This window comes from Meriones unguiculatus, chromosome 5 (genome assembly GCF_030254825.1).
Source record: "Meriones unguiculatus strain TT.TT164.6M chromosome 5, Bangor_MerUng_6.1, whole genome shotgun sequence".
In the NCBI taxonomy this organism is placed as follows: domain Eukaryota; kingdom Metazoa; phylum Chordata; class Mammalia; order Rodentia; family Muridae; genus Meriones; species Meriones unguiculatus.
The window spans coordinates 88,194,629-88,209,016 of record NC_083353.1 but is presented as its reverse complement, the minus strand read 5'-3'; the positions used below and the strand labels follow the sequence as shown (position 1 = coordinate 88,209,016).

The 14,388-nt window shown below is 40.8% G+C and overlaps 1 protein-coding gene across 1 annotated transcript in view; it reads right to left on the bottom strand.

The window, feature by feature from the left end:
• Tafa1 (TAFA chemokine like family member 1) overlaps positions 1-14,388 on the bottom strand; it is a 554,452-nt gene that overhangs the window by 148,253 nt on the left and 391,811 nt on the right. Inside the window, exon 3 of the mRNA XM_060383830.1 lies at positions 3,950-4,090. Coding sequence (XP_060239813.1) covers positions 3,950-4,090 — 141 coding nt within the window. The remainder of the gene's footprint in view (positions 1-3,949; positions 4,091-14,388) is intronic.

The window sequence follows — 14,388 nt, the reverse complement described above, 5'->3', positions numbered from 1 at the left end:
GGAGGAGAGGTCTTGGAATGAGCTGGATCTTGAGGAAGCGCTATTCCTGATTGATTGTCTGAGAAAGTGTCAGATTGATTTCCAAAGTATTTGTACAAGTTTACATTCCTACCAGCAATGGACAAGTGTTCTCCTTTCTCCACATCCTCTCCAGCATGTGTTGCCACATGAGTTTTTGATCTTAGCCATTCTGATGGGTGAAAGGTGAAACCTCAGGGTTCATTTCACTTCTGAGCTTAGGTTATAAGGCAATCATTCAAAGCCATGACCATCTCTGGGAAACGGTTTCATGAATGTTTTTAATGTATGGATATTATATATCTATGGCTTTAAAAATTCTTACAATGAACTTAAACTTCTGAGAAAAGTAGGTGATATTTCAGAACTCGGCAGCCAAGATGCCACCATGCTGGATTAACATGACAGAAAGTTTTATAAATTGAAATCTCTAACAATTATCTATACCTGCTAGTAAGATCGAGACTAAAACCTATAATTTGGAGGGCACTTGACAAGAGCCAATGTGGAAATCCCCGTACAAACAGAGTTCTATTTTTTCTTATCTCAGCTTTAGGAAGCAGAAGTCCTTACCCTCTGTTTGGAGAAGACAATACACTGTAGTTAGACAGACTCATTTTGGTAACAACTGCAGCCAAGATTCTGCCCAGGCATAATATCACACCGAAATATTCTAGCAACTGCATCAAATGATTGCTTCATATATATTTTTTCATTTAAGTTGTTAAGTCCGCTAAACAAATCTAATGATAGTGACAGATAGACTTGTCTACATGCCCATAGATTTGAGAATGGAATGTTATTTATATATGAATGTTCATCATTGGGCCAATAAACTTTTTATTGGCTTTTGCTTGGAAGATAGAGTTGGTGGTCCTTTTGTTTGAAACAATCACACTGACATTTAAGAGTTTCCAAAATGAAATAAACTTGTCCTGAGATTAAAATATTACTGTCATATTGTTTATTATCTAACAAAAGTTAGAACAAAATGCCATTTTCTCCTCTGTCGGCACAGCCAACACACTGTACTTTGTACTTTTCATCCAAAATCTGAAGGCAATTCCATTCTAGGTCATTAAAGATGAAAATGAACTAGAATTGGGATGGAGATTTATAGGTAACAACCTTAAAGATTTCTTTGGCCAAGAGCATAAGCGACCGTTGTATTTTATACTGTGCAATGCCTTCCTGCCTTCTTGGAACTTTCTCTTGGAAAAGGCCAATATGGCTTTAGTAGGCTAGCTTCCTGCCTGCTCATTAGCAGTGCTTGGTTGTGTTCCCTGTGATATGGAATTGCCTGATCACAGTCCAGTTCAGACAACTTCAGTACCACTGACATTGCTGTTGGATATATTTTTGTGGGGGAGGGGTCCAGCGTATTTTGCATGCTTAGTAGTATTTCTATCTGTCTACTAGAAGTCAATGGCAATAATGCTCCTCTCCTTGGTAAACATCTGGAATATACATGTCTCCAGATCTTGCCAAATGACTCCTGGGAGAAACTGCCCCAGTGCAGAAATGATCGCACCGTATTCTCAAACTCGGCTTAGTTACATCCTTTAAGACTAGCTTGACTTCCTCCAAGAACAGAAGGAGATATGTGCTGGTCATGTAAGCTTATCTCTCTGGCTGCAGTTGACCAGGCCAAAGCTTACCTCTTGACCCAAGCTACATTGATATAGTCACTTCTCTCAGAAATCATATTTACAGCATTGGATCTTCATTAAATACTCTTTATTGAAGCTTTACTATCATGCCAAGTGAGATCAGAGTGGCACCTTTTACCCATTCCTAATTGATATGAGAGTGTGAATAAAAATGCTCGAAGGGGGAATCAGGCCCTACCGAGCAGAATCACATAAGCAAAGATCAGAAATCAAAGCAAAAATACAGAATTCTTTTACTTCCTAAAATACCTTGTTTCCTTGCCATAGCTTCTCTTTATAAGGACCTACTGATCCATAATTAAAAATAAAAAGCACAATCTTATCTAGAAAGTGTCTTCACTCTGCTTACTTAGAAAAGGAAGAGTGTGCCTAAGTCCAGAGATAGAAGCTCCCAGCCTTGCTCTCTGACCCTGTATGAATCATTTCCCTGAAGCCTACCTAATTCCCCTGGTGAAAAATTAGGAGATCAAGTCACACCTACACTTTAAATTATTATAACTGCAGAGAACCACAGGCTTGCTGCTTGGCCATAGTATATAAGATTATCTAAAAGGTGGTAGCCAAGAGTTAGGATTGACATCTGTTATACTGACCAGCCATACAAGTTAGACAAGAGGTGACTTTCAAAGCATGTATCAAGGGAATTATCCTGCGGTTTTTAGTCTGCTTCTTTATGTTTGCATTGGGAAGGAAACAGGTGTCCAGCCTCCGACACGGTCTCTGATGATTTGTGACTACTTGTCTTCATGTTCTGGCAAGCCACCTCTGCACTGAAGAGGGTAGACAGGCGTAACGAACAAGATCATGATAAAATAAAGAAGCATATTTCCCAGCTTTAACATAAAGGACACTGGAGCTTGTGTGCTTTTCTTACAGGCACCCTGAGGAAATCCTACTACCATGTTGTAAAGATACCAAGCTCCAATGGACCCACTTGGCAGAGAATAAAAGCACTTGCCAACAGCAATGGGAGAAAGCCACAGCAAAACCAACCCCAGCACCCCTCAACATTAGAACTCAATTGCAGCTACATGAGAGCTTCTGAGCCCGAACCTCCCAGCTAAGTTGAATTCTCGTCCCACAGGCATGGTAGGAAAATGTTCGGAATTTAATTTGATCTATTTATTTGAGACAAGATGTTGTATTGCTCAGGTTATTCTTGAACTTCTTAGGTAGCCAAGGATGACTTTGATCCCCTGTCTCCATCTCCTTAGCATTACGTCTCCTGGGATTACACACCCGCACAGCCACACCAGGTTTATGCCATGCTGCTTTGTGCATGCTGGTGAGCATTCTACCAACTGAACTACAGTCCTAGTCATGTGATCAGTATTTTCAGTTGTTAAATTTGGGCGCGAGTTATAAGATGGATATAGATAACTCATTACAGTAGGAGGATTTTTTTTTTTTGGTAGGATTAGACAAAATAACATGAGCAATATGAAAGAGATTTTGGTACATAGGTGCACTCAAGGAAACGGTGTTCATTCACACATATATATTCAAGGCAATGACTGATACCTGGCAGATAACTAGGGCTTAGTAAATACCTTTTAAATGAATATTAGGTACTGCAAACTTTCAGATCATCAACACCGTTACCAGTCCATCCAGGCTTCAAGAAAATACTTTCCAAATACATTGAATCCAGATATTTCTTGTCCTAAAAATGCTTTTGCTTTAGTTTTCTTTAAAAATATCAAAATGATGTTATTTGACACCCCTCCAATCCAGGTTTGTGTGTGTGTGTGTGTGTGTGTGTGTGTGTTTGCTGTGATAACATAACACTCATAACTGGGTAATTTTCAAACCTAAATTAATTCCCACAGCTCTAGAGGATTGGACTTACAAGATCAAGCCATGGGCATCTGGTGGAGGCCTTTTATGATACACTGTCACATAGTAGGAACCAGAAAAAGAAAGGCGCAAGAGGGGTCTGGATTCCCTCTTTCCAATGGCATGAACCTCACTTATAATGGTGCAGCCCTCATGGCTCAGCCACCTCCCCAGAGCCTCACTTTTCTGCACTTGCACAACGGCAGCCTGCTTGCAACATGAGTTTTGGAGTAGACATTCAAACCGAACATCAGAGGAGCAAAAGTTCACGTCCTTATTGAGGTCTGGCATGTGACCTCACAACACTTTAGTTATGCCTTGTTGCGTGATCCAAATCCACAGTTAGTTTACACAAGAAAACAACTTTGTATGTAGTGAGCTCATGAGTGAATACGCGTTAGAGAGCACTGAAACCCATTGCTTACCATCCACACAGGAAGGTCGGTTCCTTGTTGTCCCGGCCACTTTCCCAGGTAGACAGGAACACTTCACTGTTTGTGACCGCTCCTCGATGCGGTTCTTGTTACAACACCTGTGGGCTGCGATCACTTCACAGGTCCCTCCTTCTGGCAAGACAACACAAAGAGGGACATCGATTAGACCTAACCCGGGGAGTCTACAGGCAGATTAGAATACACAGACAGAGTTTCCAGAAAATGACAGGAATTACAGGGGGGTCCTGTGGAATACAATTACTAAAGATTTCCTGATCCCTACTGCCTCAGAGAACACAGGCATTGCAGTGCTATACTCAAAACAGTGAAGAACACCAGCAAATTAATGGGCATCTCAAGATGGGATGATTCTAGGCTGGATGTAATGGAAAGCAGCAGAGCAGCAAATGCCTGGAGCTAAAATGCCAAGTAAAGAGAGCACCTGACTTAGACGCGCCATGCTGAGCACTCTTACCTATGCTATATCTGCATTTAGGAGTCTCCAAACACCCACTAATAATGACTAGCAGAACTCCAGTGATGCAGAACCCTCAGTGCCATGAAAGCAGCTAGAAATTGGTTCTACTTCCTACTACCTGCCCATATCAAGAGGGCTGAACTGAACAAAAATATAGTTCAGAATCATTGCCAAACCCAGGTGGCATGAACAAATGGAAGGGAGACTTTCTGGAGAAAATGACATGTGCTTTCGATGGCATGGCTAGACAGCAGACTTCATTTAAATCACCAGGGCTCACCTCAGCACGCATCAGTGTACACGGGCATCCTAATGGATTCCACCCTCTACTAGCTCCTGGCTAGGTAAGCTGCTAGGTCAATAAAGGTCGCTCTTTTTGCCTTAGATTTTGTTGTTGTTAAGCTGCCCATAAACCGGTCATCTTTCTCCATCAGCCTCCCAAATGCTGAGATTACAAGGTATGCCCTGCCATGGTTGGCTTGGGTAAGCTCCCCTTCTACACCCTGGAAGCAATGAGCTTTGCAGAGTTATGAACTATATCAGGAATTAGTTTTCTCACCTTCAAGTTTTGAATTCAGAGACAGTGGGTTTTCATTTTTACCAAAATGGGCTCCTTGACATTTAGAATTCTTGACCATTGGCACTCAGTCAGAGATGGCAAGAATGTGTTGAACAAGTGGTCTACATGTTGCTGTGTTATAAACTCTAAGTGGAGTGTATACTATCGATATACGTAGACCACACACAGGAGCACATAGGGAAGTGCACAAAAGAAAGGGGTCATGGGAAACAAGGAGTAATTAAGACACTCTGCTCTCTGAGAACTTAGCTGCAGCGCAGTGTGTTCGTACATTGGGAAAAGGGCATGATGGGTTCCTTCACACTTAGAGAGTTTTTTTTCCTGTGATCACTAGGAGGAGCAAGATGTTACTTGCATCCTCTAGGTATTGAGGAAGGATGCCATTAAACATTCCATCCATGACAGCCTGCTGCAGCAAGGGAGGGCCTGGCTCAAAATCTCAACAGTGCTGAGAAAACTTTGTCTGCCTTGAAAGAAATATATCAAAGTGATCCAGCACTGGGTAATTAGTTCTGTCTCTTGCAAGAAAAGCAAAGAATCCAAAGCTTAACCCAGCTAATTTTCATTTGAATCTAACTCCTTCCACCTAGTATTTGAGGGTCTTAGTTTCCTCATCTGTAAACTGGGAATAATAACCACAGCACCTAGAGAAGAAGCTGTGCGGATATAAAGAAGAGCTTAATCTCCTGTGGGAATTGTCAGCGAGTCTGATGCATGGCAAAGCAATCCTACGATACCACCCAGCTGCAGAAGGAATTTCTACGTGGACATTCCTCTCCTTTTGTTTCTTGTTTGGTTTTAGAAGTTATAAAGATTAAAACCAAGGCCTTGTGCATGTTGGCAAGCAGAGTTACAGCTCAACTCCAACTACTCTTTTTCCTGTCTCAGCGTATATGGTCTCTCCTGAAATACCGTCTCTTAGCTCCTGTCCGCTTCCATCACTCCAGCACACAGGCTAAGTCCTGAAGAACCACTGTATCATAGTGCCTGTCTATCCAGCTCCACATCCCTCCAATGTGCATGCAGACACAAACATGGAGAAAAAGAGTGAGGGGAGAAAGAGGAGGGAACACATGCTTTTGTATGTACACATACATACATACACATGCACGTGTAAGAGAGATTCTCTATGAGTTTTCTTTAGAGCTCAATGTCAAGATCAATTTCTTAAAAGATGTCTCATCATCTCTACAACTATTCATTATTTTAGTACTCCATGTATTTCCAAAATCACCCAGTAGTCAATGTTTGTGGCCCCTCCCAGCCAAGCTGTAAACCAAGACAGGATCAAGGTTATTGTTTGAAATAACTGTCTCAGGTATATTAACATGAAGGAAGTATATAAGTATTTTCTAAGTGACTGAGTAAAGTAAATGAATTAACTAACATTAAGAGCAATAAGGTAAGTCCCAGGCTCTGTAAACATAGGTGGAATGGGAGCTCCATTTGTGAATAGGGACTATGGAAGATTTCCAAGATTTTGAGTTGAAAGACAAGGCTCCAATGGGCAATTATGATGAGCAGGCCTCATAGTAACACGATAGTCTGAAGTATTTTTTAAAACTTCATTTTATTATTATTGAGTAATTTTAGAATTCTAGAAAATTTATGTAGATGGAAGGAAGAGGCCTCAAATACACCATACTTTATTATTTCCTGCTTGTATTAGCTAATTATTAACATCTTCAGTATGGTCATTTGACATTTACTTGTCCCTGGCATTATGATCCAGTGTGTGGGACCTGCTTGCTTAGTATGCTCTGTCTTTGACGCCTGGGAGCCCTTTAACTGGCTTGTGCATTACTTTGACACATGGTGATCACACTCAGTTTGCTTGTCTTTCAGTTTCAGCACCCCCTTACTTTTTGACTCTGCAGGCTGCTCCGGGACCAAAGTCTCAAACGTACTTGCATTAACCAAATTCTAAGCTCCGTTAGACTTTTGCAGCTTTAACCTTTTCTACTTCAGGGTCCAACCAGGCAGACTACACTGTGTTCATTTCCCTTATCTCCCTAGGTGTCTCATGGCTGTGACATTTTCTCAAACATTCATTGCTTTTTGATAACCTTGACATTCGGTGGTAGATTGGCGAGGCCTTTTAGCGACAGTCTTTCAATTGGGATTTGTCTAATGCTTTTCTTATGATGAGAGTGAGGTTATGTGTTTGGGAAGGAACATTAGAGAGGTGAACGCCACTCTATCCTGTCACAGGTATACACATACACACTATCAATCCAGATTTGCCTTATTGATGCAGAATCTGGTCACCAGGCTGAGGAGTAGTTGTCAGATGTCTTCATTGTTTATCATATTTTTCCTTACTTCCCCCTCTGTAGTATACACTTTGTAAGGAAGTTGTTGTGAACCATCTACACGTAGAAACTGAGGAGTCTGTATCTTGGAATTAGGATAACAAATGAAAGTATCTAGAATTCTTCTGCAGAAGTGTTGCCTCTTTCTCTCCATCTTCACTTACTTATTTATATCTGTGTATACTCATGAATTTAATTTATTTGTTACAATGTAGTACGAGGTCACTCAGTTGCTTCAAACAGTATCGCTTTGGCTACGCAAGCTTTCTCTTGGATTCTACGCCCATTGGCACAGTGACCATTGTAAGCTTCCTTTGTTTTTGTCTTTATTTTGAACACATCCTCACTTCCTGGCTCTTCAAGATACTATAGGAGGATCTTTGTAAATGTCCTCTCTTCATGTTACAATTAGCCATTTCTCCAAAGCAATAACTGGGTAGTTCGGGACTATACTACAGTCAATGAAGGAAGGCTTCCAGACCAGGTGAGACAGGATTGAATTGGGAAGGGGCACTGCCTCATCCCTCTCTCACATGAGTCCCTTCTGTTGCAGTGTGGCCAGAACAATGATTGGAAAGACAATGGGCAGTCCTGCTGTGGGTGTTGCTCCAGTGCCATCTCCAGGACTGGAGAGGAGACAGGCGGCCAAGCAGGACGGACAAATAGCACTGCACAATGCTGAGCGAGAAATAGCAAAACTTGAACTAAGATGAAGGGAAAGTATCTCCCCATCTCTGCTCTCCCAGGCCTGGGATTAGAGTTAACAGTACAGGGCCAATGGTACACTACACTCTCACCCAGACACCTGTGAGCATGTTGCTTTACTAACAATTGCCAACTACAACTACCTTGAATCAAGTTCGGTAATAGCTAGGTTTACGCTTCATGAAAATACCATTAATTTTTAACTTTTTTAAATTTATTATTTATTACAATTTATTCACTTTATATCCTGGCTGTTGCCCCCTTCCTCATCTCCTCCTAACCTCACCCTCCCTCCCTCTTCTCCTCCGATGCCCCTTCCCCAGTCCACTGATAGGGGAGGTCCTCCTCACCTTCTATCTGACCCTAGCCTATCAGGCCTCATCAGGACTGGCTACATTGTCTTCCTCTGTGGTCTGGCAAGGGTGCACCCACCAAGGACAGGAAAATAGCACTAATTTAAGTAAGTACGTAGCTTTAATACCAGACAGCAGCCCTTGTGATGGAAAAATAGTAACAAGGCATGTATATAGTCCCAGAAGGCACTTTGAATCTCATTTGATTTACAGTCAAGTCAGCAGCTATGATAGACATACAAGATCATGAGTCTAGCCTGCTGGATCCCAGCAACCTTACGAGGTCTCACCCCCAGCACATAGATGAAAAAGGAAGTACCAGATATAACTAATAACTTGCTTACATGCACATAAGAGTGACTCAAGTCTATCAGCTTCCAAAGTTCATGGGGTTTGCATCTTGTACAAAAATAGTGATTCCTTTTTGGTAAAAAGCATGCAGAATGGGAGTCTGTCATGTGTCTCAGGATGGCTGTTCAAAGATGAGTGTCCAGAATTCTTCTTTTCCCATGCCTTTGTGCGCTCTCATTTGCCACAACTCTTCTTTACTCTTCTGCTTCCGTGGACCATATTGCCTGGGGGTAATCAAGCTAACATGCTGGGCAGGGTCCTTCCCAAGGGTTCTTACATTACCTGGGACACTATCCTGGGAGATCTCTGGCTCACTCTCAGTCCTTCTTCATCTTTGCTCAGATGCCACTTTATAAAAAGCTCAGTTGATTACTCTATTAAAATAAATGCTAATCTCCTTGGCAGGCACACATGAGAATGCTTCCTTTGATCTGTGTTTGACCCTCATCCTCTCCTAGACTACCTCATACCTTCAGATGCTGTCCGCAATTTATCTACTGTCCTTACTGCCCAGGTGTCTTTCACTGGAGTGTGAACTCTTTATGGAGAGGGACAGTTAGCTTGGGCTGGAGAATTGGCTCAGTAGGTAGAGTTCTTGTCGCATGAGCCTGAGAACCTAGTTCAGGTCACCAGCCCCCATGTGAGACAGGAGATTGGTAGGCAGCTGTAACCCCGGAACTGTGATGGCAAAGACAAGTAGGTCCCTGGAGTTCTCAGGCCAGCTTGTCTAGATAAACAAGCGAGCCACAGAGGAGTTCAATATTCGAATCTATCCCAATTGTGTAACCCTGGACCATTTGCTTGTGCTGACAAAATTAAAATACTGATCATTTGATAAGAAAAGTTTCCATCATGTTAAGTTATGATTTGTGAAGGTTTTTAGGTTATATAAAGGGGTCCAGCCGCCTCCACTAAACAGAAGGAGTCAACCACAGCAATTCCTGAAAATTTAGCATAAAAAAGCCTATTGTTTAATGCTAGCACTCTGCTCATGATGAATGAAAGCAACTGCGCTTATCCAGTTACTAGGATCAATATTAGTTCTAAATGGCAAGTGTCTGATGGATGGATGAGGAGGCACATGGGTAGAAAATGTGATCGGGAGAGGCAGATGTCTTTGGCATAGTAAATAAAGTAAGGTAAACATACAAAATGTGGCTTCCCCACCCAGATCTATATTTAATATTTGTTAGTGATAACAGTATCCCACATTCAATTTGGCTCATGTAAGATTTAGTGAGAAACTGATGAAATTCTAGAAAGTAAAACCCTGGGTTTGTCTCACAATCACAGTAAAGTCTATTGTTCATGCCAGCTGGCTCCTCGGAGAAAGGAAAACGATCGTGAAAAAAATCTGCCCCATTCGAAGGGAAAAGTTAGTTTTATTATAACCCTTTCTAGAAACTAGAAATATGTCCTCTTTTATTTTTATTATGTGTGTTTTAAGAAATACCTAGCGAACTGTCTCTTTAAATCTGAATGCCAAAGTTATTTCAAACCAAACCAAACCAATATCTGTCATGTAAATGCTACTCAGCCTTTTCTATGGCGCCATTGCCAATCCAGTCCGAAATTTTATCTTTGTCTAAGTGATTTGAAGATGATCTATGGCTTGTCAAAACGGAGTCGTTTAAGAGCTCAGAAAATCTGACGTCCCCCTTTTGTGTATGGATTATTTGGAAAATAGCGTCTTCTTAAGTGTGCCCAGCATCTGCACACCCAGCCAGTCACACAGGTGGCATAACATATCAACAAACAGCGGAGGCTACCATTCAAATAACAGTTCAGACGTTGTCTGTGCAATTCAGATTTCCAAATTGCTGTTCATATCCTCATTTTGACCCTGGAAAACAAGTCTAAGACAAAGTAACTATGAAATTGTAGCCTCATACCACAAATTTACTTTTTATAAAGAGTCCTGTTGTTTTCCAGTTAGGACGTCGTAGAGGAAGTACCTGGTTGACGTAGGTCAATCTAAAATAGCCAAGTAGGTTCAGCACACACCAACCGGCTAGCTCTCCCTCCACCACAGAACTTTCAGTGGAGTCTCTCACTCTCACCGTCTTTACCCACATTCACCCAGGTGGGAGAGTAGATCCCCTGCAAGCAAACCCCAGGAGGCCTCTCTCTGTTTCCCATGCCTCTCTGTCTCTTGGGTTTGTCAGAGCTCTGAATGTATTATCAACTTTATTCTTAAGAGGAAAAGAAAATTTCTAATGCCCTCAGTGGTGCAAAGAATATACTGTTTTAAGATTATTTTTGGCAGCATCAACTCTCTGCCAAGCCCAAATGCTCCAAGCAATGAGCTCTCTTTCCCAGCTCCATGCATCACTGTCTTGCTCTATACAAGGGAGGAAACTCATGGGAGATGGATTGCTAAGGATAATGTTTCTTTTAAAAGGACTCCCCACTGATGACAATTATGTATCATGATGGAACGGGAAGGAAAACGCTAGGAATGACTGGTAGGTGGATGATTAAGAGCTGAGCTGAAAGTTGTCATCACATCCAGAATTTGCCCCCAGATTAGAAATCTACTAGAAGTAGCCTATACTAAGCAACAGATTCATTCTGGGCTATAAACTGGGGAACAGTAGTTTAAAATGGTCACCTGTGGGAAGGCTCTCCTGTTTATTCCTCTTCATCTGTCAAGAAATCAGATACTTAGTCTTTATTTACAACCAAGATGAAGAAGCAAAGTGGAACAACGCAAATTGCCATAAGAGCAAGCTTTCTGGGAGAGAAAAGAATAGGGAAGAAAAAACAGTGACATTCTCTTCTTTCCCAGAAAGCCTGCTTTTGTGTGATAACTGCCTCAAAAACAGAACAAAAATGAACACGTGTAATTTGTGCGTGTGCTCTGTGTATGTGTGTCCCTACACTCACCTGTCAAGGTCTCTTGAAGTGTTCTTCCTGAACCAATATGCAAATACTTTCCTGATATATGTTTTTACACTTCACATAATTCTCCCACAATAACATTCAGAATGCATGATTCTGATTTTTAAAATAATGCTCACTTTTTAAGATAAAGGATTGGCATAGCACATTTTCTAAGTTGATTGCAATTGATTAAATGTCTATAATAGATGGAAAGGAGAGAGCAAAGGAGCAGAGAAGGGAAATAAATATGGAAGGTGAGTAGAGAAGGAAAAGAATTCATATATGAGGAGATAGGCTAAATATTAATTTCTATTAGCAAATATTATGCTTTCATTAAACCTTTCAGGATTTCATACATGCACACAATGTCTTTTGATCACATTTAATCTTCAGCTTCCCTCTAATTTCCCAGGTCCCCACCTTCACACCTTTTCCCAAATATATCAATATTTTGTAAACTTGTCTAAAATAGTCTTTATATGGTCTTCTGCAAGGATGAAATTGCATGATAAATACAATTTATGCCAAGAAGTGCCTTTCTAATACATGTAGAAAAAAACAACTTGGAACTGTTAGAGTCAAAATGTATAAAACCTTTTTAATCTAAATGAGATAACTTAGAAATGAAGTATCAACCTAACACATACACACACACGTACGCTCCCATACACATTTGAAGCATGGGTCTTTATCAATGATCAAGCAAGGGTATGTATTTAAGGTCTGCGATGACTAATCTTGGTTTGCAACTTGACACATGAGGAAGAGGGAGCCTCAATCAAGAGATTACTTCTAGTAAGGGGAACAAGGACTATTTCTGACATGAACTCAATGGCAGGCTCTTTGACCTCCCCTCCCCCCCCTCAAGGAAGGAGCAGCCTTCCCAGGCCACAGAGGAAGACAATGAAGCCAGTCCTGAAGATACCTGATAAGCTAGGGTCAGATGAAAGGGGAGGAGGACCTCCCCTATCTGTGGACTTGGAAAGGGGCAGGGAAGACATGAGGGAGAGAGGGTGGGATTGGGAGGGAATGAGGGAGCTGAATAGAGCTGTGATACAAAGTGAATAAACTGCAACTAATATTTAAAAAATAAAATAAAATAAAGCATATATCTAAATTAAAAAAAAAAAAAAGAAATTACCTCTGTGTGATTGGCCCATGGTCATGTGTGGGGTGCATTTTCTTACATTAGTTTTCTTACATTACATTGGTAATTAATGTAGAAGGGTCAGCCCACTGTGACTGGTGTATTATGCCAAGACGGATGAGCCTGGCTTGTAAAGGAAAGGTGGCTGCCTGTGAGCTGGAGACTAAGCCAGCAGCTAGCTTTCCTCCGTGTTCTCGGCTTTAGCGTCTGTTCTCATTTGCTATTGTTAAACTCCAGCCTTAGTCTTTCTGGATGGTGGACTGTGACCTGTAAGATGAAATAAATACTTTCCTCTACAAGTTGCTTTGATCACAATATTTATCACAGCAATAGAAAGCAAACCAGGACACAGTCAAAGGCAATATTTGGAGGAAATTAATAAGACTCAGGCTGAAGTATGTTAAGATTGACAAGATTAATTGGTCACTTAAATTTTCGCTTTATTTCAAGTAGTTCCATTCTTGAAAAGCTGTAATGAGTAAGATAAAGCAGTGGCTTTGAGATTCACTTTATAAGACTTCCTGATCAGGCTTTAAAAATAGCTCTTTAGGAATCTATTGTAGAGGATGTCAGAAATGCATATTTAAGACTCTGTTAAAAAATGCTTTATTGACCCAATGGACTGGAAGGAAACTCCAAGTGTCTCTGTCTGTGAATCATTGACAGCAGAGACACTAATGGATCTTCAGGCATAGTCTAGTTGAGCAGGGAAAAATGGCTGCTGATGTATTTAAGCTTACGTTTAATAAATTACCATCGTCTCTGTTCCAGGGCTATGGGCAAGTACAAGACAGATTAAGAAAAGAAGAAGAACTCTGGAAAGGACAGCCATGTCTGATGCAATTTACGCTAATTGCTAAATTTCAAGTCCTGGTATCTGATATTTCTTCTTCTTTTTCATGCCACACAATGTGGATGATAGCATCAATTTATGAGGGTTAAGTAATATGGACAGATGACTACAATAATATAGGGTTCAAAGTAGACACCAAAGGGAATCTGATGCTATTAATGATGTTGGGATAAATAGTTGATAAGATAAATAGTCTCCAAGTGTTTTTCCTTTCTTATTTTGCCAACATGAACCTGCGCCTCTCCTCCCCTCTACCTAGTGAGGGATGAGGTGACTGAATTCAGTTCTCAAACTCTCTGGAAATAAAAATACTAAAGTGACACTGAGAACAACTCATCTTCTTCACTGGATTCCTCTTTTTATTTTTTTAAGAAGGAATGACTTGAATAGTCATGGATACAATGGAACTCAATTGCATGAATCATTTTTATTAATCACTCTACTCAGAGGGAAATAAATTTTACTCAAAGATGCAACAATAAACTTAGAAGACAAACAAAACAAAACAAAACTCTGATTCTCGACTGGCCCTTAAAAAAGGTAGGATTTTTATTCCTTTACATCAAAAAGGGGGCTTTGTATGACACCGAGAATTGTAGTCTCTGTAATGGGCTGGACACCAAATTGCCTTTGTATTACTCTCAGATCTGCTTGAGGAGATTTGTTTGTTAAAGTGAAGCAGAAAATATAATATATCTATTTTTCTATTCTCTCATCCCCAAAATATGCTTGGTCTAGATTTACTCTCAATACATTGTAAACTAAAAA